The sequence below is a fragment of the Gymnodraco acuticeps genome, unplaced genomic scaffold (genome assembly GCF_902827175.1).
Source record: "Gymnodraco acuticeps unplaced genomic scaffold, fGymAcu1.1, whole genome shotgun sequence".
In the NCBI taxonomy this organism is placed as follows: domain Eukaryota; kingdom Metazoa; phylum Chordata; class Actinopteri; order Perciformes; family Bathydraconidae; genus Gymnodraco; species Gymnodraco acuticeps.
This window is the reverse complement of record NW_022992177.1, coordinates 2,149,650-2,175,478: the sequence shown is the minus strand read 5'-3', so window position 1 is coordinate 2,175,478 and position 25,829 is coordinate 2,149,650. Positions and strand designations below refer to the sequence as shown.

The 25,829-nt window shown below is 38.8% G+C and overlaps 2 protein-coding genes across 3 annotated transcripts; both read right to left on the bottom strand.

The window, feature by feature from the left end:
• Window positions 1-432: 432 nt before the first annotated feature.
• hps5 (HPS5 biogenesis of lysosomal organelles complex 2 subunit 2) lies at window positions 433-14,838 on the bottom strand. 2 transcript variants are annotated; one of them, XM_034204673.1, is made up of 23 exons: window positions 14,667-14,838; window positions 12,822-12,951; window positions 12,304-12,414; window positions 12,103-12,167; window positions 11,809-12,001; window positions 11,364-11,494; window positions 10,778-10,996; window positions 10,634-10,705; window positions 10,364-10,452; window positions 9,755-9,933; window positions 8,785-8,943; window positions 8,363-8,522; window positions 7,347-7,464; window positions 6,470-6,613; window positions 6,236-6,304; window positions 5,558-6,135; window positions 4,725-4,845; window positions 4,486-4,635; window positions 4,291-4,410; window positions 3,973-4,086; window positions 3,781-3,887; window positions 2,979-3,270; window positions 433-2,273 (listed from the first exon to the last, which is right to left on the bottom strand). In XM_034204673.1, the coding sequence occupies exons 2-23, from the start codon at window positions 12,927-12,929 to the stop codon at window positions 2,213-2,215; spliced, it is 3,360 nt and encodes a 1,119-aa protein (XP_034060564.1). In that variant the 5' UTR covers window positions 12,930-12,951; window positions 14,667-14,838; the 3' UTR covers window positions 433-2,212. The 2 variants fall into 2 exon arrangements, with proteins under 2 accessions (XP_034060564.1, XP_034060565.1); XM_034204674.1 differs by lacking the exon at window positions 14,667-14,838 and adding an exon at window positions 14,169-14,374.
• Window positions 14,839-15,538: 700 nt separating this feature from the next.
• On the bottom strand, window positions 15,539-24,249 carry gtf2h1 (general transcription factor IIH, polypeptide 1). Its single transcript, XM_034204696.1, has 15 exons — window positions 24,089-24,249; window positions 23,473-23,634; window positions 23,189-23,381; window positions 22,577-22,742; window positions 22,372-22,465; window positions 20,906-21,055; window positions 20,690-20,769; window positions 20,441-20,568; window positions 20,273-20,360; window positions 20,090-20,178; window positions 19,597-19,714; window positions 18,848-18,938; window positions 16,895-17,010; window positions 16,342-16,434; window positions 15,539-16,258 (listed from the first exon to the last, which is right to left on the bottom strand). Exons 2-15 carry the CDS (start codon window positions 23,624-23,626, stop codon window positions 16,172-16,174), a joined length of 1,647 nt encoding a protein of 548 aa, XP_034060587.1. The 5' UTR covers window positions 23,627-23,634; window positions 24,089-24,249; the 3' UTR covers window positions 15,539-16,171.
• Window positions 24,250-25,829: the final 1,580 nt, after the last annotated feature.

Genomic DNA, 25,829 nt, shown 5'->3' with positions numbered 1-25,829 from the left:
CAGGTATGTGCAGAATCCCCTTATCTGTCCTCCTGGTGACAGGAAGGCAACATCAAACACTCGACTCACTGCCTCTACCTAATAACATTCAAATCAAATGTACCGCCTGATGAAAACCTCTTGTCATTATTTGAATCATTTCAATGAAATTACACAATTCTACCCATCCCTCGAGAGAATACATAGTTGTAGCAGAGGACACAAACAAAAACTGGCGGTGGAAATATTGAATGTTGAAGCAAACTTAGAAGCACATTGTAAAGACTAAATTGTTATTATGAAGCAGCAACACATTTAAATGTCACAATGACATTCAGTACTTTTTTGTATGGATGATTTTCCTTGCAATCTGATCGTCCCTATGCCAGTGACACAGGACAGGTGGGTGAGCATCAGTGGTGGAATTTAACCAAGTACATTTACTCAAGTAACTCAAGTTTACTCTTCTTTATTTCAGGGCTAATATTGTACTTTTACATTACATTACATTTAGCTGACACTTTTATCCAAAGCGACTTACAATAAGTGCGTTCGACCAACAAGATACAAACTTGAAGAAAACAGAATCATATAAGTACATCAGGTTTCAAGAGCCAAACAATGTCAAGTGTTACTCAACTGGCTTTAGATAAGCCAATCCTTTACTTGTTATTGCATTACATTTATTTCATTGGATTAGTTACTATAGAGATTAACACTGACATATAGAACATATGAAAAGCTTCTTTACTATGACACTGTTGTAAAAATAACACTACTGTACCTGACCCTGTATACAATACAAGATGAGCTCATTCATTCATTAGTTTTTTTATATAAATTGAATGCCAGCTTCTATTCTCAAAAGTGAGGATTTAATAAAAATATGAATACAAATCCATAAAATAATAACAAGGAAAACCTTGTTATTATTTTATGGATTTGTATTCATATTTTTCAAGTTTGGATTATTAAATGGAGAAATGTTATCAAACAAGCAACTGAATTGATTCAACATTGAGGCCGTTGATCCATAATGAAAATAATTAGTTGCAATCCTGTACAAAATAAATAGAAATTAGCTTCACCTCACAACTACAACAGTAAAATCCTGCTTATACATTAATACATGAGTAAGTAAAGTATTAGTACAGTCAGGTGTCATTTTTCTGCATTGATTACTTTCAATATGTTCCTAAATATACACTCGTACTTTTTTTAATACAACACATAACTTATAACAAGGTATTTAACGGAGTGGTAATAGTACTTTTATCAAAGGACAGGAACTGAATACTTCCTCCATCACCGTTTAGACAAGGATTCGGGGAAATAAATGAAGAAACATTGATAAAGAAGAACATAAGAAAGTATGTCAGAAATAAAGGTCAGTTAACTGGGTGCAGAGGATGTGACTCAGAGCGCAGTTGTGTCCACTGAAAGCCTTAAAATGTCAACAGTGACGCACCAGGCCGCCCCGTCCTGCCTTTGATGCTCCAGGTGTGAGATACCATCAACCGAGTCATCAGTCCCATTTCGTTACCAAGTTATTAAAATGATCTCCACATTATCCATAATCTACTGTATGTGACGTTCAACATCTGAAATGTAGAAAATACTTCGTGTCCCGTTGAAGAAAACATAAGCACGGACGTAAAGGTAGATAAAGAGTCAGATCACATTCTTTTATACCCGTTTGATAACTTAAATGGTGCAGTAAAACTAAAGTAAGGAGCAGAAACATGCATTTTATATGACTTTAAAGACAAAAAATAAAAATAAATAAACAGTAAAAAAAAGAATATATATATATTATTGTTTTACATTTTTATTGCTGTTTGCGGAAAATAAACAAAATTAATTAATTAAGACATCTGCTGTTAAAATTGTGTTTGTTTTCTGCTCTTTACGGGGACTTAGTCGTGCATATTAATGACAAATATTTTGTTCTTAAAACATAAAAAATTATAATAATCTTATAGACAGTTTTTATTCACATGTGTTACCTGTTTAGTTCATTTTTATATATAAAAAAAGTATCCGTGATCCAGCAAGTTCCGTGCCAATGTTCAAGCTAATAATACTGTGGAGAGTATTGGGAAGACACGTTCCTTCATTGAACTTGAAAGCTTTGACATTAATTACAGCGCATACATTGGGTTGCAGCTTCACAGCAGGTACATTTCAGTGTTAGTTATGTTGTTTATGTAGAGAAGCTGCAGCTGGTCTTCAGTTAGGCGTGCTGAGACCACAGGAACCGATCGCAGCGCTCCAGCATCGTCTGGATCATCGCTCTGTAACAAAAACTAAATATTTAGAAATGCAATACCTCAAGATGAAGAACAGCCAAATGAAACTGATTCTCTTTAATTATAGAAGAAGCAGTTCCCGAGCTGTCATCTCATACTTCATTCACACATTTTGGTTCAAAATCTAAATATCACAAGGTGATTTTTAGACTCAATTGATTACTGTCAAACACATTACATTACATTACATTTGATTTAGCAGTCAGTTTTATCCAAAGCAACTTACAATAAGTGCATTTAACCATGAAAAAGCAGGATTCCTTCAAGTATTAGCTTCCAATGAGCCAAGCATTGAAAGTGCTACTGCATTGGCTTCAAATAAGCCTTGAGTGCTTCCTAGCGAACAGATCATTAAAAAAATTAAATTCTATATATTTGCCAAGGAACAGTCAAAATAGGTGGGTTTTCAGTCTGCCACAGAAGATGTGTAGGCTTTCTGCTGTCCTGATATCAGTATATTCCACCATTTTGAATTCAGGATAGCCAACGTGACATTTTGATGTGGTACCTGGGTCACACTCATGGTGAATGAGTAGCGAGGTGATTGGTCAATGCAGAGAGATGAGCAAATGAACACATTTCCCCCTCCTACGCACGCCGAACCACTGAACCTTTTTAACCCTGCTCTCTTCAAGAGGTGCATTTAATAATATTGCTAATGAATGAAAATAATAATCAGTAATTCCTGACCTCTGCCTCTTCTCAGTCACTCTCAGCAGCTCACAGACCAGTTTGGAGTGGGGTGAAAGGTCGAGCTGCACCCCGCACTCCTCCAGGACAGCCATGGCGCGGTCGGGCCCGGCGCAGCGAGCCAGCATCAGGGTCAGGGTCTCCGGGCTCATCTTCCCTCCACAGTCCTCTGAGCCGTTGGACCAGCCGCTCCCATTCACACCGGTCAGCTGATCTGAGTCTGTGGCCCCGCTGCAGCGCTGAGACAACCGGATCAACAGCTTCCACTCCTCCAGGGTCTGAGGCTCCACTCCTGGACAATAACAGAGGGACAGGACAGACATTAGACTATCATGGGGTTTTATGTTTCAAACTTGTCAGAGGGTTGTTTCTTTGGGGGATGAGTGCCAATAGGGTCATTAATAAAAAGGATTTCTACTGATGTATGACTAGATCCTTAGTGTAAAAAAGGATGACCATTGTTTGGAGCAAGCAACAGCAGGGCTTAAGAGAAAGAAACTACGTTATATTTTGGTAGACTAGGTTATCTAGAATGTTTATTATACTGTAGTATGATAAGTAATAGTATTGAATCGTTTTCATTGAATAAACTATACGATAACGTTTACAGTTTTGTGTGACTAAAATGTCCAGACATTTAGTCAACTCAAAAAGATGGATGACTAAATATAATAAAACTAACAAGGACATTTGACAGGACTGAGACTACATGAACGATTGTTGACTAGATGTATGCTGCTGTTATGAACTCTCCTTTCAGCCAATTGGAAATAATAATTGTGATTCTGTGTGAAGGTTTTACCACCAGCTTCCTGCAGCAGACTGATGTCATCCAGCCGACAGATGGCGGAGAACGCCTCGGTGCGGCGCTGCAGCTCACAGCAGAGCGAGATGTAGCCCGTCCAGTATCTGCACACACACATTATGCATGATGTCAAAAAGTAAACTTCAAAACAAAAACCAGCAAAAAATGACTTTGGAAAGTTAGAAGTACCCGTGACTGCGGCACGTCTCGGCCATCTTCTGCTTGGAGGACAGATCTGCAGGAAGACGGATTAGGAGAGACAGGAGGCGTCCGTAACCCCAGCTGAAACAGTGAGAGTGCCACCTGCAGCAGGAGTCACATATTTATTAATAAACTTCACTTTATTTTTGTACCTTCGTGTGGCATAAATAGAATCCAGAAGTGAAATGTACCCATGATATTAACTAGGTCCATCTCACACTGGAAACTTGCTCTTTAAGTGAATGTTACAAATGAATAATCTTAAACCTATTTTGACATCATTTTCCACACACAAACAGGACCAACCTGGGCTCTCCATCGGGGTTCAGCGTGTCACAGCGTTGAGGTGCATCGTGGGTAAGTGCCAGCTCCAGCCAATCCTGTCTGAGTGATTCTGGTTCAAGAAGGGACTGCAAAAAGGATAACCTAAGGAAGAAATGTCAAATTCAGCAACAAGGGGAGTTCAAAGTCTTTAACAAATAGATAAAACTAAATGTGTACCTGTCCTCTTCAGTTCGAGATTGGACCAGATTATCCAGGTATGCCAGGAAGTGGCTTTGCTGAGCCATGGTCATGATATCAGCAGGAGTTACCGTGGGGTAAAACTGCGTAAACGAGCGCACAGCCGCCTCCCCGTGCTTCTCATACAGCCTGGATGACAACAGAGATAACTTGCTTAACAAGACGTCCATCACTGTGATATAAGTACGAGTTGATCAAAAATAAATGTGTGTACTGACCTGTGTAAGTGAGCGAGGAGAGGGGGGGCACTGCAGGGCTGTAGCTCTCTCAGACTGCGCAGAGACCTCAGCAGATCTCCTCTCTGAATCACCTCCACCACCTTACTGTGCTGAGTGACATCTACAGAGAAAGACAAACATTTCTCAAATACATTTTAGATTGCAGATACAAGTGAATACAGTATTCTCTCGCTACCTCAGAATCAAACAGAGAAATATCACTATTAGAATATTCACCGGGTGTAGAATGTGAAAATTGAGAGACCCAGCCATGTCTGTGAAAAGCAATACCTGGCTATTCCAAAGCAAAGAGTTTTCATAAGTGGTAATAATGTTGGACATAGAAACATAAAAACACATTCACAATCATAGACTGGATTCTCTGTTTTAAAAATGGCTGAATGAATGTTTATTATTGCTCAACTGATTTGACTCTGAAACTTGAAAAGCATTTCTGACATTGAAGGACGATCTTTGAATAATGAGGATAATTTTTTTTAAATAACATATTACTTGTACTTTTCGCTAAATCAACTTTGTATCCCCCGACTATAGAAATTGTTCAAATGTTACGAGCCGCTCAAAGGATAAACATTGTGTTTGTTGGGCGGGTGGTTGGTGCAAAGCTACGAGACACTTGCATATCAAATCAGGATTTGGTCACTAAAATACAAATGATTTTCAAAAGCAGAAGCCCACTATGTTGTTGCTTGTTGAAGTGTGTTCTCTTTATATTATCTACGTTTTCTTTCTTTATGCGTGACATTTGAATTGTTAAAACGAGATACAGAAAAATGAGTTAAAACCACAGATTTAAAGGAGAAGCTTCTGACCTAGCATGGCCTCGGTGAAGGAGCGCTGCGCCTCGGGCTGCTCCTGATGACACAGCAGACACATCCTCCTCACACGCTCCTGGTCCAGCAGAAAGAAGTAGCGGCGCAGGAAAGCTATGCATCCCAAAGCTCGTTCATTCTCCTCCTTCCTGAAGCAGCTCAGCTCCGTGTAGAGCGTGGCCAGCTGGTTGAGATCGGCCAGGAGATCCATTGGTACAGCTTTAGGAGACGCCACTCGGACCGGATCTGGACGAGTCTCATTTGAAACTTCATGCTCTTTCTCAGAGGAGTCACACTGGTCCTCTTTTTCTCCGAGCTCAGGAGACTCCTCTGTCTTCTCCTCTGTCATACTCTCTCTTGGTTCACCTGACGACAACGACGACTCCTCTTGTTGCTCTGAGCAGGCGTTTAGATAATCCCAACGCTCTTCTCCGAGACCATCCGTTATTGAATCACCTGCAGCGGCTGACCCGTGATCAGCAGGTCCGAGGATTCGCTCCAGCACCACCAGCCACTTCAGCAGAGTTTCCCCCAGGCAGTCTGGGTCCAGCAGCACCAAAGGATCTTGAATCTGGGAGCTTATTTAAAACATTTTTATTTTATTTTTTAAATGTAAGTTAAAAAGAGGCTGTGAAATAATGCAATCTGGATTCTATCAAAAAGCTGGGCCGCACTTACATAGCTCGCTCTGTCGCTGACCGAAGTTCCTGCATGTCGGACTCTATGGTCGGCATTTCATCATAAACTCTGTGATGGCATATATAATTCACTTTACTTGATATAGTGTATTCAAAACAAGTTAATACTCCACAGCTTGTCCTAAAGACAAATAAAGTAGAAACATTTGAGAGGACTTATTTCTCATAGTCTCAGAAAAGTGCTTATAGTCCACGTGTTCAGGTCTTTACTCACTCATTGTCCATTTCCTCTGAGAACGAAGTTGTGGCTGAGATTTCTGCCTGTCCGCCCTCTCTGAATTCAGTCCGCTGCCAGAGCTCAGAGTTCATCTGGAGGATGTTGATCTTCTCCGTTGTCTTCTTAACAAAGCTAGAAACACTGAAAACAACAATGACTGAATATTAAAAACAACCCTTCATAATATTACATTAGATGAGCTAACACTCAGAAAGGAAAACAGAACTACAAACGTTTTCACATGTCTAATGAACAATGGGTGTGATGCTTGGAAATGAAACCTGCCACACGCATCTCCACAGATAAACAATGTTCATTTAAAAATAACTAGGAGGTGCATGTTCACTGGAAAGGGGAAGTAAGACGCCTTCAAGCACAGCTGCACTTACAATTATAGTGATTGTAGGCGTTTCAATCCTCATTACGAAAAAGACATATTTTATCATTTAGTGTTGAATACAAATCTAAGATATCTAATGTCTTGCAGCTCCATGTCTGTATTGCTGCTGTGATACGTGACATAAGAACATTTAAGAAAACCTCATTAAACTATTGAGTAATACAAATGAAAAAGTGCATAGGAAACATTAATACCTAAAAGAATAACACTCAAAGGAGATACATTTAGTTAAATAAGCAGCATAAAATAATAAAACTAACCACCTTAATCTTAAAATGCACACTTGTCTATGTTTTTATGTCACCATTAAAAAGCAATCTGATTAATTATTACACGTGTTTGAACTTCCAAGCACTCTGGATGCGCATGATGTTAAAGTACATATGATAAGGGGAAAGTAACAAAAAGTAACAATGCATATGATCTGAAAGGTAGTCTGTGAGTATGTCTGCCCTTTACGTCTCTGCATGTTACCTGTCTTTGACGGCCTGCAGTGCGATGCGGGGGGGTTTGGGGCGAAATGAGAGGGGGAGGTGGAACTGCAGGCCTGAATCGGATCGCTCGGCCTCCACTCGCTCAGCGCTCTGAGGATCTGAAGGAAGATGTGGGCAAGAGCCAGAGGACAAACACAGATGGATGGATACTGCAGGGGAACGATGGAAGGCAGAGGACATAACGCAAGCAGATGGAGCCAGACACCACTCAAGAGCAAACGTAAATTAAATGCTGCACAATGTAAAACAAACAAAATGGTGATTTATGTGTGATGCAATGGAACAGACAGGAAACGTGATGTTATTAACAGCGTGCCAAAGTAAAGGTTTTATTGGCAAAGCACATCAGCCGGAAGAGTGATCGTTTAGCTCTCAGCAGATTCAGAAACAGCAACACTTTGATTCAATTATTGTGTGTTTGAAAAATGAAAAGCATTGTCATCTCAGTGGCAAACATACAAGACCGTTTTTGAATTATTATAGATGTATTATTATGGCAATAGAGATAAAGTCAAAGAGTAAAATTCATTTCAAATGTTTTTAATAATACATGTTTTAGCAACGACAGATGCTCAAAATTACAAATATCTAATTTGGCTTTATATTGAGGTGTTTTAATAGAGTAGTAGATATGAATCTGAAAGTAACTTCACTCTTTTTCTAATTAAAGTAAGAAGAGGCAGAAAAGAAGTTTGTTCCTGTGCAGATTAAAGAAAAAGTAGAGGTAAACAAGAAAGTGTCAAAAACTGGTTTCCATGATTTTCATTGTTACAAGAGTTTGTTAGCATGTCCAACAAACTCATACTGGTAATTATAATAATACAATTATTATAAATAGTATTTATAATCAGTTATAACAACATTTGAAAACGACCTGTTCATTCATAAAATGTGTCAGCTCTTAAGGTGGCAGTATCGAAAAGCACTCTGAATTGAAATAAGGCCTTTCTATAGCGAGCACACTGTATGTTTAACAGGCAGCTGCCGTTCTCTTACCATGATCCACCTGATCCTCCTCCTGCACAAAACTGAACTCTTTGAGGCGCTCCTCCTCGGACGCTGACTGGTTGATGAGGGAGCTCGTCTCCTCGTCCGACTGGCTTCCTCTGCGGCTGATCACACGATAGATCCCACAGTCCAGGACGTTGAAGCTCTCCTGGATAATGATGATATCAGCAAACCCATTGATTACAGACAAATAAGCAGAGGCTGCATGCTTGAGTCGTAATGAGCTAATAGAAAATACATGTATTGAAGGAAAGTATATAAAACGTGGTGTTAGTTTGATGTGGAATTATTCTGGATGCAAAGACTGAAAGCTGGTTCTAACCAAAAGTGTGTCGTTTAGAAAGTTGGATGCTTATCTTTAAATGTTCAAGATCACAGTTAATCATCTGCAGGGAGTAAATGTAACTTACGTGTGAGGAGATGCTGCTCCTGCGGCTGCTGGAGGCCGAGTCCAGAGGCTCCAGTTTGGAGATGACTTCCTCCAGCTGGACACACAGCTCGGGGTGTGTGCTGGAGCTGAGCTGAGACCTGAGGTGCTCCAGACGGTCGATGGGAATTGATTTCCTGGCCTGAATTAAAACAGGAATCATGATGAGCAAGGCTTCCTAATGCTTTATCATCACATAGGGAGATCTTACTCCGTTTATAATACATCTAGGTAAGATACAACATTTCTAAAATGCTTGATTTACTTTCAACTGAAATGATGGTGCCTCACACAAAAGTGTTTTGATGTGCTCAGAAGACAACAATGTCCAAAAATTCAAAAGAAATCAGTCCTGATCATGAGTACCACAAATGTGTTTCATTTTCATGATGTTTAACCTTTTAAATTAAAATGTTTTATGAAACTACGCCACACACTAATATAATTATTCTATGTATGCTAGTGCTAGGGGTATTTTATTCTCAGTCTGGAAAATGATTAGCAACAACATTATTTTTTTTACATTACATGTCACTTGTTAGACGCTTTTATCCAAAGCGACTTACACACTCAATACTGTGGGCAATCCCCACAGGAGCAATTTGGGGTGAAGTGTCTCAGGGACACAACGACATGCTGACTGCAGTGGGGTTTGAACCTGTGCCCCACTGATCCTAACACCAACACACACGCCTAAATACATTACGATTTTTTAATGGGTCAATTACCACGATTTTCCCTTCTTAAAGATGTATTACAAGTGTAATAATGCTAGCAGGAGCCATATCTAGCACATGGCAAGTGTTGATTCTTCTTTTAGTCAGGCCATGTTAGGTGAGACAGTTTTACAGTATATTCTGCTTTATCCTTGTAAACACAGGAAGTAATAAGAACATTAGCCAGATAAGACCTTGAATCTAGGTTTCTCTGTACACAGAGAGCGGGGGTCTCACCCTGCTGCTGGTGACTGTGTGCTGGAACATACAGCAGACCCCAGCCGCCAGAGGCCAGGACTCCCTGCGCAGCAGACGCTCCACACAGCGCTCAGCAGACAGCAGCGAGAGGTGGGACAGACGCCCGCTGCCATGGAGACAGAAGAGCTCGTTGCGGTAGACTGCAATATTAACCAAGTCTGCAAAATAAAAAAACAGGATGGATCAATTCACACTAAAGTAAAGACAGGAACAAAAGGTCAGTATAATCAATGTTTAAATTGTTAAAAATGTTCAACCTTTACTTTTTTTTATATATACCTTTATTGAACAAGGACCATGCATAAAAATACATTAATCTAAAAAAGAGAAGAGATACTATATGCCAGATTAAAGCTAAAAGCTAATTTCCATCTGCAGTCACTGGGCAAGTACACGCATAACAATCAACCAACGTTAAAAATATCTCATAATGCTGATCACACTAACAAATAAAACAGATCAAATACAGATCTAATAATGACTTTTGGTCCTACTTCCACACAACACAACAGTTCATGAATTCAACATTTGCTTCACCACTACAAAGGATTGTTGGTGGTATTTGAGGAGGAAGCAGGATAAGCACACCTTTGACTTCAGTCCACAGAAGCACTTGTCCGTTCTGAGGTGTGAAGATATAAATTGCCGAGTCAGTCCAGGTCAGCAAGTTCTGGTCTCTATAAATAAAAAGTAAAGTGTACAGTTTGTCGAGTGAGTGAATAAACAATAATGGGAGGGTTTTATTTTTGATGTCGTCTAGTATAATCAACGCACTTGCTTAATCAATAATGTGCATGTGGTAAAACAAGTGATCGACAAGCCTAAAAACTAAGATAGGAAATATATAAATAATATTACCCAAAGTAAAGCAGTTTAGTGAAGGCGATTGACTGCGGGCTCTTCTGTGCTGGGTTGTAATGTGGCTCATCTCTGCAGGAATGTAAGACAGTTAGTTGTTTGGCCAATCAAAGAAGAACATTATAAAGCAGGAACAATCATTACCTGTAGGTGATGAGAGGGAGAGGAGGACAGGCCAGGGGCTGTTTGAACTGATGGGTGCTCAGAACCTCTCCATTGAAGCTGGCCTCCCATATTCGAGACCCCGGCCGGGCGGAGTACAGCAGAGGGGGCTGTCCAACCAATAAGCCCCTGTTCTGAGGGTAGAAACACGCTCCATACTCTCCATCACGCTCCTTATATCCAACACGCCAAAACTTCTCCCTGAAAGCAAGAGATAATAGAAAAAGAACACAGGAATTCCTTTCAGGAGTTAACAAAATGATCAACATTGGCAACATGTTGCCAGAGCCCAATCTTAAGCCTGCCACTAATATTTGATATAAAATACATTACAAATACATTTTAGAAAATAGTACTAATGTCTATCCCAATATCTTACTTATATTTTAATATGTATTGTTTTCCCCGAAATCCAGATATATTTAGTTTAATATGATATAATACTGAAAAAAGCAGACGTCTCCATATTTGAGAGCCTGAAAAAGCAGTTTTTGCTATTTTTGCATAAAAGGAAAACCTTGGCTGAGGGTCTTTTGCACTAAAGAGACGCAGCTGTGGTGGTCCTCACCTATCTGTGTCACAGAGGTAGCAGCGGCTCAAGGAAGACACCAGCAGGCGGCCATCTTGGTAGCCGAGCTGAACCACTCTGGAGTCCACAGTGGTGACGGTCTGAACAGGGAAGATAACGAATGTTGACCCCTAGACACAAAGAAAACAATATCAAACATTTATGGTATCTGTATAAATCAGAACACAAATTCATTTTGACTTTACAACACAATATTACAGAACAACCACTAGAATAGTATAATACTAATAAGGACCTTATCGTTTTCTGGAACTGTGCAGAAATACTGACTTTATTAGAAGAAAGGTTCAATGTTTTGAAATGTTGATTTAGAATCATAATCAGAAAAAGGTTTATTACCAGGTAGGTTTATTACACGTACGAGGAATTTGACTTTAGGAATTTCACACACAAACAGTTGTTGTGAATCAGCAGCCACTAATACCTTGCCCAGCTTGGAGGATCCCGCACGCAGAAGGGACACCTTGCCTCCTGTGTCCCCGACGAACACTCTGAGTGTGCTTGTGTCCCAGCAGAGGGACGTGATGGTCTGGCCTCTGTGCTCCCAGGAGACACTCACTCTCTCCGGACGACCCCTCCGCTCCAGCTGCAGCTCCCACACCACCACCAGACCCTGACTGCAGCCGAGACACACAATGAGAACAATACAGGCGACACCAGACACAGAGATACAGTACTGTATGTGAGAGATATCTTTATTTCATGGATAGACTCTCACCTTGTTGCAATCGCGATAAAGTCTTCATCATGAGGGCAACACGCCACCTGAGTAATAGATCCCTCCTGAAGAAGAATGCACCAAGGGTTAGGAGTTAAAAGAAATACAAATAAACTAACATTGTATTTTCTTTTTGTGTAGCTGTGACAGAAAAAGAGTGAACCCTGCATTTTTGCACAAAGCCCCTGGGTCACATATTACCTTGTGGGTGAGGATGAGCCTTTGTTTCCAGCCCTCCTTCTGGATCAGGTGCAACCCTCCTGCTGATGTTCCTAATGCGAGCCACTTCCTTGAGACTGCCAAACAGGTACACTGAAACAAAGAGTACATAGAGTTTAATGTTCTACATTGACGAATGTGCAAGTTATTGGCGATAAGTCGTTGTCATTTGCATCATTAGTGTAGTCACTTCTCAAAAGCCAATCTGACGTTTTCAATCCTCTAAATATTCTTCTTCCCTCAAGGTCTGTTAAGGGATGTTGGGTTTTTAATGTATGATGATGAATAATAAACCACTATAAATCAATTATAAAAAGGTAAACCCAGAAAAGTGTATCCCTACAAAATACATTAAGAACTCCATACTTGTTTAGGAGAAGGAAAGAGAAAGTTTCAGATGCCATTCAGTATTGGCAGATACTCAAGGTTGTATAAGAGCCGTTAATATTGATTATGTGTGATTTTACCATAAAACTCAGACATGTGATGGTAAAACCTACCTTTAGCCTGCCAGAGTCTAAACGGAGAGCAGACAGAAGCGGATCGAGGCAGTCAAACTCTGCCAGGACATGACTGTGGTTCTCTGGCACAACTGGTATCAGAGGCATCTTCACTGCTGATCCTTTACAACTGGGAGACAAAAAGAAGTATGACAAATGTGAGCTGCTCCAGAAGTCACTGCTCTGCTCCCTTGCATACCTCGGCCCTCAGCTGCGTCGCATCATATGACTTTTAGCGGTGCACCTACTTTCTCAAATTGACCAGTCATGACTTCACTTTACACCGTCTCCATTCTGGTAAAAACATGTTATCATCTCTAGTGCAGCAAAACTGTTGTTCAAATATCTGCTGTCCTGGAAGTCTCAGTTAGTTTTGAAAGAATAGTTTTTTACCGGGGCGCCATTCAGCTCAAAATCCAACACAATGTAGTTTGGCTTTGATTGACTTTTAAATCCAACATATGAGGAAGCAGAACAAAAACTGCAGATCATTTGAATAACTGTAAAAAACCATCAGTGTGTTTTCTACATTTAAAAAAACACTTAATTGCTCCAGAGCATTTAAGTGGACAAATATTTCAAAAGAAGGTGAGAAGAAACAGTCACCTCTGAACTCTGTCTCTGTTAACACTCTAATGTCTGCTACAGGAAGGTATTTAGGGTTAAAGATGTGCTGATCAGACCTAAGGAAAATGTACACTCATACCGGCTCAGTCCTTGACTCAAAATGACTATACGAAAGAGAAAAGTAGCAGATACAACACGAACCGTCTCCATGTAAATAGTGTCTTAATCAGAGACAGAGATGTTGTTAACTGTATTGCTTCTTCTGCTCGTTATTAGGGATTTGATTACCTAATCCAACACTGATTAGAAGTAGCCTACAAATCAAATTCTATAGTAAAAACCCAAGGAAAGTACCTTTAATGTGTTAACTATAACGGTTAACAAATGTTTACTTACTTAGAACTACCAGAGTGTAGAAATACTCTTTTACAAGTCAAAGTCCTGCAATCAAATCGTTAAAGTACAAAAGTATTGGTATCAAAATATATTTAAAGTTCCAAAAGTAAAAGTACTCATAGTGCAGACCAGCCCATTTCAGAATAACATAATATAATAATATATATTATATGTTTTGATTATAAATATTGATGCATTAAAGTGTTATTAAAGGTGCAGACAGTTTTAATGACTTTGTATACAGCAGGGTAACTTGTGAATTTTGCTCCAGATGTAACTAAAGTCTTATTTAAGGGTTGATTATTTTTCACATATTTAATACAAATCAGCAAAGTAATTACATTTTATTAAATGAATGTAGTGGAGTAAAAGTACACAATTTACCTCTGAGTGGGGTAGAGGTAGAAAGTAGCAAAACATTGAAATACTCAAGTAAAGTCCAAGTCCCTCAAAAGTGTACTTAAGTAAAGTACTTGAGTACATCTACTTTCTATTAACCCTTACTTTAATCCTTAGTGTTAGTGAGTGAAACTAACTAAGTCAATCACTGTCGGGCTCCTTATGGTTAGTTGTTAATAAAATGTCTACAATTCATTCAGTTGCTTCCGAAACTAAAAAGGGGCGTCTGTCTGCCATGCATCACGAGACATGTCTGCTGACACTGATGCTAACGTTACCATCAAACTAATGGACCCAGAAAGACATAACACAATATTATAAGAACAACATGGCTTTGTTAGGTATAAATAAAGGTTTATTCAAAGTAAGATACATCTGAAGACTGTTCAGTGCGCTAACTCGCCTCTGTATTTACAATAACAAGTGAGCAAACATGCTAGCTGGCTAAGATAGTGATGTAGGGAGCACTCATTAAAAACTCACCAAATGTCAGAAGAAACAGCAGTGTTTCCGTCAACAGATCCACAAAATAAACCCCGTCACATCGCTGGGTTTCTTCACTTTTTCTGTGGAAAGACAGCGGTGAGTCTCACGCCTGTGTGTCCGCAGCCAGGCGACCTGTCCCGGCTCAGCTGGTGACTTCCTGCTGGAGGCTTTATCACAACCAGTGTTGGGAGAAGTACCCCTTAATAAAAAAAGTACAAATCTTAAAATACTCCATTAAAAGTGAAAGTAATATTATTATTTTTTACTAAAATAAGCAGTATTTTACCCCTTTCAGTATTTGTACGGGTATATATATAGTTCATGTAAATATAGTTATAATCGTTTTATTTTGTTGGTACTTTTCTTACAATGTATCTTTCTTTACATAAACATTTCCATGTTAAAGTATGCACCATGTACACCAAGGCAAATTCCTGTGTAAACCTACTTGGCAATAGACCTGTTTCTGATTTAATTTTACATTCTGTTTTTAGCTCATATTATTATTTTTACTCATATATTTCTTTATTGAACAAGGACCATGCATACAAATCCATTCATCTCAAAAAGATCTCCTTATGCACAATGTCCCGTTGCTTTATACCATATCAGCATATTTGTGTTTTTGATGTACAAAGTAACTACTAACCGTGAGTGTTAAAATAAATCTAGAGTAAAACATTGAATGGAAATACTCAAGTACAAATATGTCAAAAAAACACGACTTAAGTAAATGTACTGAGTTACTGGTCACAATGAAACAATCTCCATACTATCTAAAAGCAGCTAAAGCTACACATTTAGAAAAATAAACCTCTATCTCTTCTGTAGTTTAGAAAATAACTGAGGCAGACTGATAAATGAAATACTGTAGTTTCAAAAGACAGTCGAATGATCACATTCTCACTTTATTTCAGTGACATTTTCGTCTTCAGTGCAGACATTACAAACCAGCGACAATGTGATTAGAGCCACAAACAAGCACACACACTAATGCACCCAGTGTGAAATGTCATCACATTATTGCTATACTCACTTCAGATTATCTGGAACTTTGTTCCACAAGTTAAACCAGTGCTCAGATTTGCTCCTTGTTTGTCTCTTTCTCTGCTCTGTGCACAGATGAAACTCATGTTGGCAGTCGTCTGCTTGCATTTCACACATCAGCCTGTCGTCCTGAGTTCCTTTACGATTCTCCATTTGAAATTTGGTCACATTACACCACTACTAAAGTCCCATTTAACCGATACCGGCACCAATCTCTCAACCATTGAGAGAACAAAAAAAAGAGAAAGAAACTAATTTGTGACAGAGCGGCAGTTAGTCTCTGAAGAACTGTCTGGGATGTAGCAGCATCCATGTATATCCTCATGTAGCCCCTGTGGATCTCGTCCAATCAGGCTGTGATCTGCGGTCTTCGCAGCAGTCGCGAGAACCTTCCTCGTCATTTGTCCATATTCTATTATGTCTTTAATGTCCTCTCTTTGACAAATCATCAGACCTCAGGTTTTCCTCAGCATGCGACGGGTTTGCCAGACGTGGAACTTGCTATAGGCTGTCTGCAACATCTGCTCCAAATGTCCTGTGAGCTGTGGGGACGTCAAAGCCATTTAATACAAGTGTCACCCGGTATATAAGACATTGTGTTATCATTAATAGTTTAGAGACTTACATTTGCACTTAAGTACTGACGCTGAACCTTCTCCTGAAAAGGACAAAGCTTGGACACCTGAAATCTCTCCAGGTTTGACTTCATTTTCGTCACCTATATAAAGAGTGAGACGTGATGAGAACAAATCTGAAGGAAAGAAACTCATTTTCTGTTTGCTCGCGGACAGACAAATTAACAGAACCGAAAAAGCAAAACCTTCATGTAGGAGTGTGATATAAAATGTCCAAGTAAAAACAAATGTCTATAAATACCATTATAATAAGTATATATATATACATGACATGAAGGATATTGTCAGAAAGCTTGAGTGTTGTAAAACACTAAAACATGAATAAGTTTAAGGAGTAGAATACATTCATTAGCATTATATGGCTTCACTGTTATGGGCAAGTGTATTTTTTTAAAACCGTGAAGCAATGCATATACTTATTTCTATGCACTTTCACTCCATGCACAAAACTGTATAACACCTTCATTTTACGAACAGATGTAATGTTTCTCCCCCACCTCTCCCTTGTCATACTTCCTTAAAGTTATTATTATTATTAGTCACCTTTTCCTCTAAAAACGGTGTGTTTACAGGAAAACAGGACCAGAAGTGTCTCAGCAACTCTCCAGCAGCTGCATAAAGATGCTTCAGCTCTCCTTGAACATCAGTGGGTACCATCTCTGAAAAATAAATGATAAAGATGTAAATGAGAAGACAAAACCAAGTACTCCAAGCTTAAAATAAACGTTTGTCAGGATGGATTCAGGTGTCAGCAGTAGTGACAAATCTATGGATAATCAAAGAACCATCCTGAAACACAGATGCAGTGGGGCAAAAAAGTATTTAGTCAGCCACCAATTGTGCAAGTTATCCCACTTAAAAAGATGAGAGAGGCCTGTAATTTTCATCCTAGGTACACTTCAACTATGAGAGACAGAATGGGGGGAAAGAATCCAGGAAATCACATTGTCTGATTTTTAATGAATTAATTGGTAAACTCCTCGGTAAAATAAGTATTTGGTCACCTACAAACAAACAAGATTTCTGGCTCTCACAGACCTGTAACTTCTTCTTTAAGAGCCTCCTCTGTTCTCCACTTGTTAACTGTATTAATGGCACCTGTTTGAACTCGTTATCAGTATAAAAGACACCTGTCCACAACCTCAAACAGTCACACTCCAAACTCCACTATGGCCAAGACCAAAGAGCTGTCAAAGGACACCAGAAACAAAATTGTAGACCTGCACCAGGCTGGGAAGACTGAATCTGCAATAGTAAGCAGCTTGGTGTGAAGAAATCAACTGTGGGAGCAATTATTAGAAAATGGAAGACATACAAGACCACTGATAATCTCCCTCGATCTGGGGCTCCACGCAAGATCTCACCCCGTGGGGTCAAAATGATCACTAAGAATGGTGAGCAAAAATCCCAGAACCACACAGGGGGGACCTAGTCAATGACCTGCAGAGAGCTGGGACCAAAGTAACAAAGGCTACCATCAGTAACACACTACGCCGCCAGGGACTCAAATCCTGCAGTGCCAGACGTGTCCCCCTGCTTAAGCCAGTACATGTCCAGGCCCAGTCTGAAGTTTGCTAGAGAGCATTTAGATGATCCAGAAGAGGATTGGGAGAATGTCATATGGTCAGATGAAACCAAAATAGAACTTTTTGGTAAAAACTCAACTAGACGTGTTTGGAGGAGAAAGAAACATGGGGGTGGAAACATCATGCTTTCGGGGCTGTTTTTCTGCAAAGGGACCAGGACGACTGATCCGTGTAAAGGAAAGAATGAATGGGGCCATGTATCGTGAGATTTTGAGTGACAACCTCCTTCCATCAGCAAGGGCATTGAAGATAAAACGTGGCTGGGTCTTTCAGCATGACAATGATCCCAAACACACCACCCGGGCAACGAAGGAGTGGCTTCGTAAGAAGCATTTCAAGGTCCTGGAGTGGCCTAGCCAGTCTCCAGATATCAACCCCATAGAAAATCTTTGGAGGGAGTTGAAAGTCCGTGTTGCCCAGCGACAGCCCCAAAACATCACTGCTCTAGAGGAGATCTGCATGGAGGAATGGACCAAAATACCAGCAACAGTGTGTGAAAACCTTGTGAAGACTTACAGAAAACGTTTGACCTCTGTCATTGCCAACAAAGGGTATATAACAAAGTATTGAGATGAACTTTTGTTATTGACCAAATACTTATTTTCCACCATAATTTGCAAATAAATTCTTTAAAAATCAGACAATGTGATTCTCTGGATTTTTTTTCTTTTCTCATTCTGTCTCTCATAGTTGAGGTATACCTAGGAATAAAATTACAGGCCTCTCATCTTTTTAAGTGGGAGAACTTGCACAATTGGTGGCTGACTAAATACTTTTTTGCCCCACTGTATTTAAATCCCTCACTTTATCTCTGCAGATGCGTTGAAGGCTTATTGAAGCTACCTGACAGATGTGCTACAACTTTCACAATAAATAGTTATAATGTACTGTTATCGTACAACACACTTACGATTGATGGCCTGCTGTGTTGCTGCCTGCATGAGCACGCCACCTGGAGAAAGTGCAGCAATGGCAGAACTAGCCGTTGTGCTGCACAACACCTGCAGAAAGTATCAGTGTTAAAGACTTTAAAGGCATCACTTAAAGTTACATATCCCTGTCTGTTCAGGAAAAAAACTGAATTATTTCTGAAAACACTTGGAAATATTGGAACCCAATCAGGAGTTCATGACCCTAAAATTACCTTTTTTATTTGAATAAAAGCGTTATCATAATATTCGTTACATTTTTAAGGACAATTACTTGTCACAATTGAAATATTCCAACTTGACTAAGAATACATTCAAATACATATTTAATCGTTTATTTTACATATTGTGCAAGTTACATATAAGGACTAGACTTGTACCTAGAAATAACCAATATTTAGATACATTTCATTTAGGAACTACCACTTCAAATGTAGTTTACAATTTGTATCTATTTTAGTGTTTTGGAAGCTGTTTTCTTTCAGTATGTGAATATACATCGGTAAAACATACACAGAAACACACCAATGCTTGACTTGAGGTCTGCAAGGTTTTTGTCAGTATTGACAAGGCTCTCTTCTTAAACTGAGAACGTGTTATGTAATTAGACTTCTGATCTGAACGGATCAAACTACAAACATGATGATTAATCTTTGTCCAAAGGTCGATGAGTGTTGAATCACAACAGAGGCTCTGAGCTGGTGAGTAAGTGGAAATAGTGTTAACACACCTGAGTGAGGTTGGGTTTATAATTGACCATCTCATGCCGGATGTAGTTGAGAGAGTTGATGATATCCTGGCTTGTCGAATAGTGTTGGGACTGAAGTGGCACAGGACCGTGAGCATACCTTAAGAATACAGAGAGGGAGCGAGAAACATTATATTAGAACAATTCAACATTAAATCAAGCAATAATATAACCCCTGTTATTTAAGTTAATAAATAAAGTTTAGAGGCTTTCCTAGAGCTAACACAAATAATCCTTGTTTATCATCCCAGTTGTAAGAAAAGGAATAACTGGAAAACTTAAATTCTTTAGTGAAAACACAACATATATTCAGAAAAAAAACATACTTTTCTAAACTTAAGTTTTATAAATGGAATAATTAGTACTGATAGTGACATATTTGTCAAAAAAAGAGTTTGAAACTCCCCCCCACCTGTTATTGTGTAATCAAATAATATTAATAACAAAATAAAAATAAAAGGTGGGCAGACTTTACCTGTCAGACTTTTTGAGGTTTAATGCAATTGTTTTTGGCTTCTTTTCCTTTTTAAGATCTTCATATTCTATGGCCTCCTGCAATTTAACCTAAAAAAGTTTGCCAACAGAAAAAGTGACAGGCTGTTACAGAGCAATATTCATATTTAGATAAAAACCTCTGCTACAGCTGCAGAGGCATCACCTTCTTTACAGGAGGCTGGAAGAGGTCAGAGTCCCTTGAGTTTCCGTCTGTGCAGCTCGTCTCACTAGCTGGGTCACCTGCTGTTTCCCTTTAAAAATATGAAACCGTTAGCAAATAATTAATAAGAATGAGAAAGGTTTAAAACAAATAAAGAAGTTGTTTCCTCACCCCTTGCCTAAGCCTGCTGCCAGCACCATGGCACTGTGATGGTTGAACCGCTTTATAATGGCAGAGTTGCTGCTGTCCTTCACCGTCCTGTTGGAAGTTGAGGGCATTGTTGTGCAAACTCCGTAACCCTGTGTCACAGAAAATACCAAATCTTCAGGTCAAGGGAGGAAGGAGGAAAGGAAAGCTATAAAAGCAAATGATTTCTGAGTAGTATGATGTGGCTGTGATTGGCGAATCATAATACATCACCTCATCTAATGTTTTATCTTCTAACGACAGGAGGTCCACTAAAGGATTCTTCACTCCTTGAACCACCATGGACTTTAACCCTGTGTGAGGCATAAGAACAGATTTGTAGCATAGCCGTTTCATTTGCAAGTGTTTAGGTAAAACATGTACTGACATCTGTAGAGAATACTTGCATTTATGTGAGATTTGCACCTGGAAACACTTTAAAACTCCTACCTATTTCATCCTGCTTGCCACACTCTGAGAAGATGTCCTGTGTTCCTGTGTTGATGCGGTCTCTGTGAAAATAATGGGACTGGAAAAAGCGGGTCCAGAACTCCTTCTCCGTCAGCTCGTGAGGCACATTTTCATTATACTTCTGCTTCACTGCAAGTACAACGCAAATACATATTAAAATATTTAGTCCAGTTGCAGTGCCTAGGCACACAAGCTGCACATTTACAGGAAAACTTCACAGCTGAAATGATCATTTGTTTATCGGCTCCTGAACCCATTTTCTGGCATGCCTCAATGATGACTGTGACGGGGTTCTATTTGTCCGTTGAAAACATAGGCTTAGTCGGATGATTTAAGCTCCAAAAGTTTATTTATAACAGCAACAAAAGAATATATACTGTTTGATAAAAGTGAAACAGTATAACTTAAATAACCAAAATCAAAGTTACCAAATTTGGTTGTCTATTACTCATGGAGTAAACACATTCTAGCTGTTGCCTTCACTGCAACAATCTCCCGAATGATTCTTCCAGGGCCAACACCGTCCCTTTTGTACCCATAGCCCCTCCCCACAGGCTTACCGTCAACCGGTTACACAATTCTCTCCAAACCACATTGTCAACATAAATGTAATTTCCTCAAACATGAGGAAACTACCTGCACCAAACATACACAGGTTAACTACCTCTTAACAGTCATTCCCCATAATTAATAAACACAAAATAAATAATAAATTGCATCCTATTTAAATCACGGAAGTGATGCGCCTCCGTCTTTTCCACCTTCCCTTTGCTGGGGAGACGGCGGTGAAACTCCGCCCGCCGCTCCCCACGTAAGTATGGTGTAATATAGTTAAATGTATGTTGAAATAATTGTAGACTCACAAGCGTGCACTTGTGGTCACGCTACAGAAAGGAAGGGGAAAAGGTGGACGTTTTAGTGATGATTTAACCTGATTTATTGATGAACGGAAGAGAGCAGGAAATGTTTGGTGTGTATGTGTGTGTGTGTGTGTGTGTGTGTGTGTGTGTGTGTGTGTGTGTGTGTCGCCGCTACGGCTGTCAGTGGCGGAGTCAGTCACTCTGTGATCCGCTCCGTCACAATGACACAAGAAGAAAAGGAAACTTCTGGATGAATAGAAGTACACTGGGGCCGGTCAAAACTATTTCTCTCAGAACTAATGCAGAATATTTCAAGTCTCATTTATCCAGTCGTATGCTCACTATTTCCGAAACACAAGCATTTGTGCTAAACCCCTACAATCTAAACCACTTTCTCACAGTCCACTCCTCACACAATATAGTAACGCACCTGTGCAGACGTGAGATTTTAACATGGATGAGTCATTGATATACAAATTATCATTTTGGGGGTGAAATATAACTTAAATATCAGTCCCTTATATATGAGCTGGTAGAAGCCATGAATGAAAGCAGCTAACTAACTCTAGAGTTGAGATGATTTACCTGCAGGGTATGTTCTGAAGATAGATTCAATAATGTCAGCAGTCAAATTATATCTCAAGCCATTGCAGCCATCAGTCTGAGGTCTAATGTCAGCCTGTAATGTACAAAACATACTTTACAATTATGATGATGATACTGAAGGTCACAATGTTTGAGTAACATTCAAAATGCAAGGTCTTATTTTGACCAGACTTGATGTACTCACCAAAAAAGCTCCAGATATACCAACTTCCTGTTTGTTGTTGGATAAAGAGGAGTCCGAGTTGTTCGTGTCTCCTAGCCGGTTGGCCCAGAACTCATCTGTACTGATCACCTGGCTCACCACCAGATCTTTATACAACTGGAAAAGCACAGGATCTTCCTGAAGCATCCTACAGGAAAAAACATTTAAAGAATGTAATATATTATTTGAAAGATTGCATACAAATCTTGATAGTAGACTGGAGATGATTTGGTCACTCAGGCTGTCCCCAAAGTAAACAGTGAACTCCCATACTCATAGAGGGACATCCGGACCCTGTTTGGGACCCTCAGACCCAAGCTCATTTGTTCATACGGACCATGTTAATCCTTAGAAGAAACAGGTTCCAAAATAGTTACTTTGTGGAAAAATGTCACCCAGTGCAACAGTGTGGCTCATTGGTGTGTTTTTAATAGTTTTTTAATAGAAGTGAGCTCTCTGGTCACACAACACTTGTTAAAAGGATACTTGTATGGTTAGTTTTCATTTTATAATGCAATTTGATCCCAATAAGAAAACATAGATATTACCAGATATATCCTTTAAGTGAATCTTAAGAGAACACCTGGGTCTCACCTGTTTTTCTCCTCCAGTTCCTTGTTGGCTTTCTTCTTGAACTTGGGTAGCAGCTGCTGCAGCAGCTCCTTGGCAGCGTCTCTGTCTTTGAGTGCAGTGCTGTCATTGGAAAAGTGGAATGCGGTACTGTCGCCGGTGTGAAGCACCAGCTGCAGCTGAATTTTGGATTTACCGTCCGGGCTGATTTTCTGACCTGTGCAGAGAACAAATAAAGTGCAGCTTCAGAACATCACCAACACATTTATTTGGCACATCTTTCTAATTGGATGGTATCGATTACTCACAGCGAATATCTGCATATAAGTGGCTGACTGAGAAGCGGTCCTTGCCCTCTGGACCCCAGGCTATACGCTCAGCCATCAGATAAAGTGTGCCATCCTGCTTCCTCTGGCGAACCTTTTTCAGCACCAGCAGCACCTCCTCTGATAGGGATGCCATGGCTCAAACTGAAAAAAGGCATTGGTTTTATATAAGCATGGCAAGGCAAGTATAACATAAAACGTAAAACAAACTAAAACTGAATAAGACATGTGTAAAATACAACAATAAATAAATTAACAAGGATATCCTTCATGATTTCAAAAAGAATCCCACAGATGTAAAGATGAACAGGGACCTGCAGTCACAAATGTAACATTAGCAACATTAACGGTAAATAGATCATAACGTTATGAACCACTTGGTATAAGCATCAACTTCTTAACGTATTTCACGACATGTCCCAAATAAATGTCATGCTTCCTGTAATGCTTTTATCCTCTGCTCGGCAACACAAGCAAGCAATGGTTGGGTTTTATTGTATTATTTATCACATCATAGCTAAGCGGTGTTACGTTAGCTAACCTTAATAATCAAGAAGAGAAAAGCCTGAGGGGGAAGTCAGTAATAAACTTATTTTACCTCAAAATAAGTCGATACTGCGATGGATACCTCGCTTTTCCTCAACACATAATCCAAACTAATGTATTACTTGGTATAAAAATTACACATTTAGTTATTTCTAACAGTATTTGACTATAACAGTGAGCGTCCTGACTTCAGCGTCGACATGACTGCCAGGCGGTGTGTTACACTGAAAAGAGTCCGGCTGGATAACGCTATAAGGGATCCGTTCCAGCCGGAGCCCGCTTAACACCTATATATTTGTTTCCCTTTATTTATTTATTCAAAAGACAGATTATATATCAGGGGTAGACATATAACGTAATACAAAATTACATAAAATAAATGAGTGGAAAAAAGAAAAATAGAGTTACATACAATTATTAATATAATACATTTTTCATACTATATTGTTTACATTTTTGGTAAAAAATGTTTAAAATTAGGTTTTATGGTCTAGAACCTCTTTTTATGAATATTACATTTCCCTAAAAATAAAATTAACTGTACAAAAAATAACTAAATTCACGTCCAAACTATCACCTTTGTGGTATGTAAAAATGTCTCTATCCTCTACTATTAGAATATGAATTTTATTTATGAGTATATTTAACTTTTTTAAATGACACATTTGATTTGAATTTGTCACATAATGATTTGGTTAATATAATATGCATGACATATTAATACGCATGTCATCTTTATTTCTATTCAGTTGTAATATAAATAAAAAAGGTCCTACTGTATTGACTTTGCATTTCTTAATTGTATATTGATACATTGTTTTTATTTTTATACATACTTTTTACTTCAAATTCATTTGATTATTTACTTTGTCGAATAGACACAAAAGTATAGATATTAATTAAGTAGGTTACTCTATTATTTTCAATGATGGACACGTACAGTCTTACTCAGATCTTTGAGTGAGCTTAACATCCGCCCGGTGTTAGAAATAGTGATATTTAGTGGTGAAAAGAATACTCAGACCTTTTAAAATGGTAGTACATATTCACCTATAGGTAAAAGTACAAAAGTATTCATCACAAATATATTTAAAGTGCCAAAAGTAGAAAGACTTATTATGCTGCTATATCCCTTTTCAGAGTAATGCTTTTTATATTTATAAATGAGTTCAAGCTAACATCACTTTAATGTTTGAACTACGTTATAAATAAATCTGAATCTGCAAAGTAACTGAAGTTGCCGCCGTGGAGGCATAACACATATTTGATTTGTGTGTTTAGGTGACCAACTGTATGTCTAAATATCAAATAATAAAGATTATTATGTATTAAATGACGTATACAATAATATACCTTACATTATAAATTATGGTTCACTGCTATAGCTAAAAGCAACATATTTCTATTGAAATGGAAAGACTCTTCCCAGTACCAAAATGCACCATTGAAACACATGTTATTCATAATAATTCTGTCTATAGTGTATTATACTGTCTATGTTCATACCTGATCTATAGTGTATTACATTTCTGTACTGCTGTGTGTAATGTTTCTACCTCCTTGTACTGTTCAAAGTGTAAATACTTAGGTATGTCTATATCTGACCGATGTCTATATTTATTATATATATATATATATCACTCTGACTTTACTGCTTCTTTTGCATTTATGGTTAATAGTACTAAATAGTCTAAATAGTACTTGTAGTTTGTGCAATGAGAATAAAGTTGAATCTAATCTAATCTAATAAAGCACTTTAAGACAAATCTACACCAAAAATAGCTAAAAGAACC

Coding starts and splice junctions, on each gene's coding strand:
- gtf2h1 (XM_034204696.1), bottom strand. CDS start 23,626: ATGGCATCCCTATCAGAGGAGGTGCTGCTGGTGCTGAAAAAGGTTCGC. Junction 21,056..22,371: donor CTTCAGAACATACCCTGCAG/GTAAATCATCTC, acceptor TTGTACTTGCAG/TGAAGCAGAAGTATAATGAA. Junction 20,569..20,689: donor AAGATAAAACATTAGATGAG/GTGATGTATTAT, acceptor TCTGTGACACAG/GGTTACGGAGTTTGCACAAC.
- hps5 (XM_034204673.1), bottom strand. CDS start 12,929: ATGCCTCTGATACCAGTTGTGCCAGAGAACCACAGTCATGTCCTGGCA. Junction 9,934..10,363: donor TCTGTGGACTGAAGTCAAAG/GTGTGCTTATCC, acceptor TTTATTTTGCAG/ACTTGGTTAATATTGCAGTC. Junction 2,274..2,978: donor GTGACTGAGAAGAGGCAGAG/GTCAGGAATTAC, acceptor TTTTTGTTACAG/AGCGATGATCCAGACGATGC.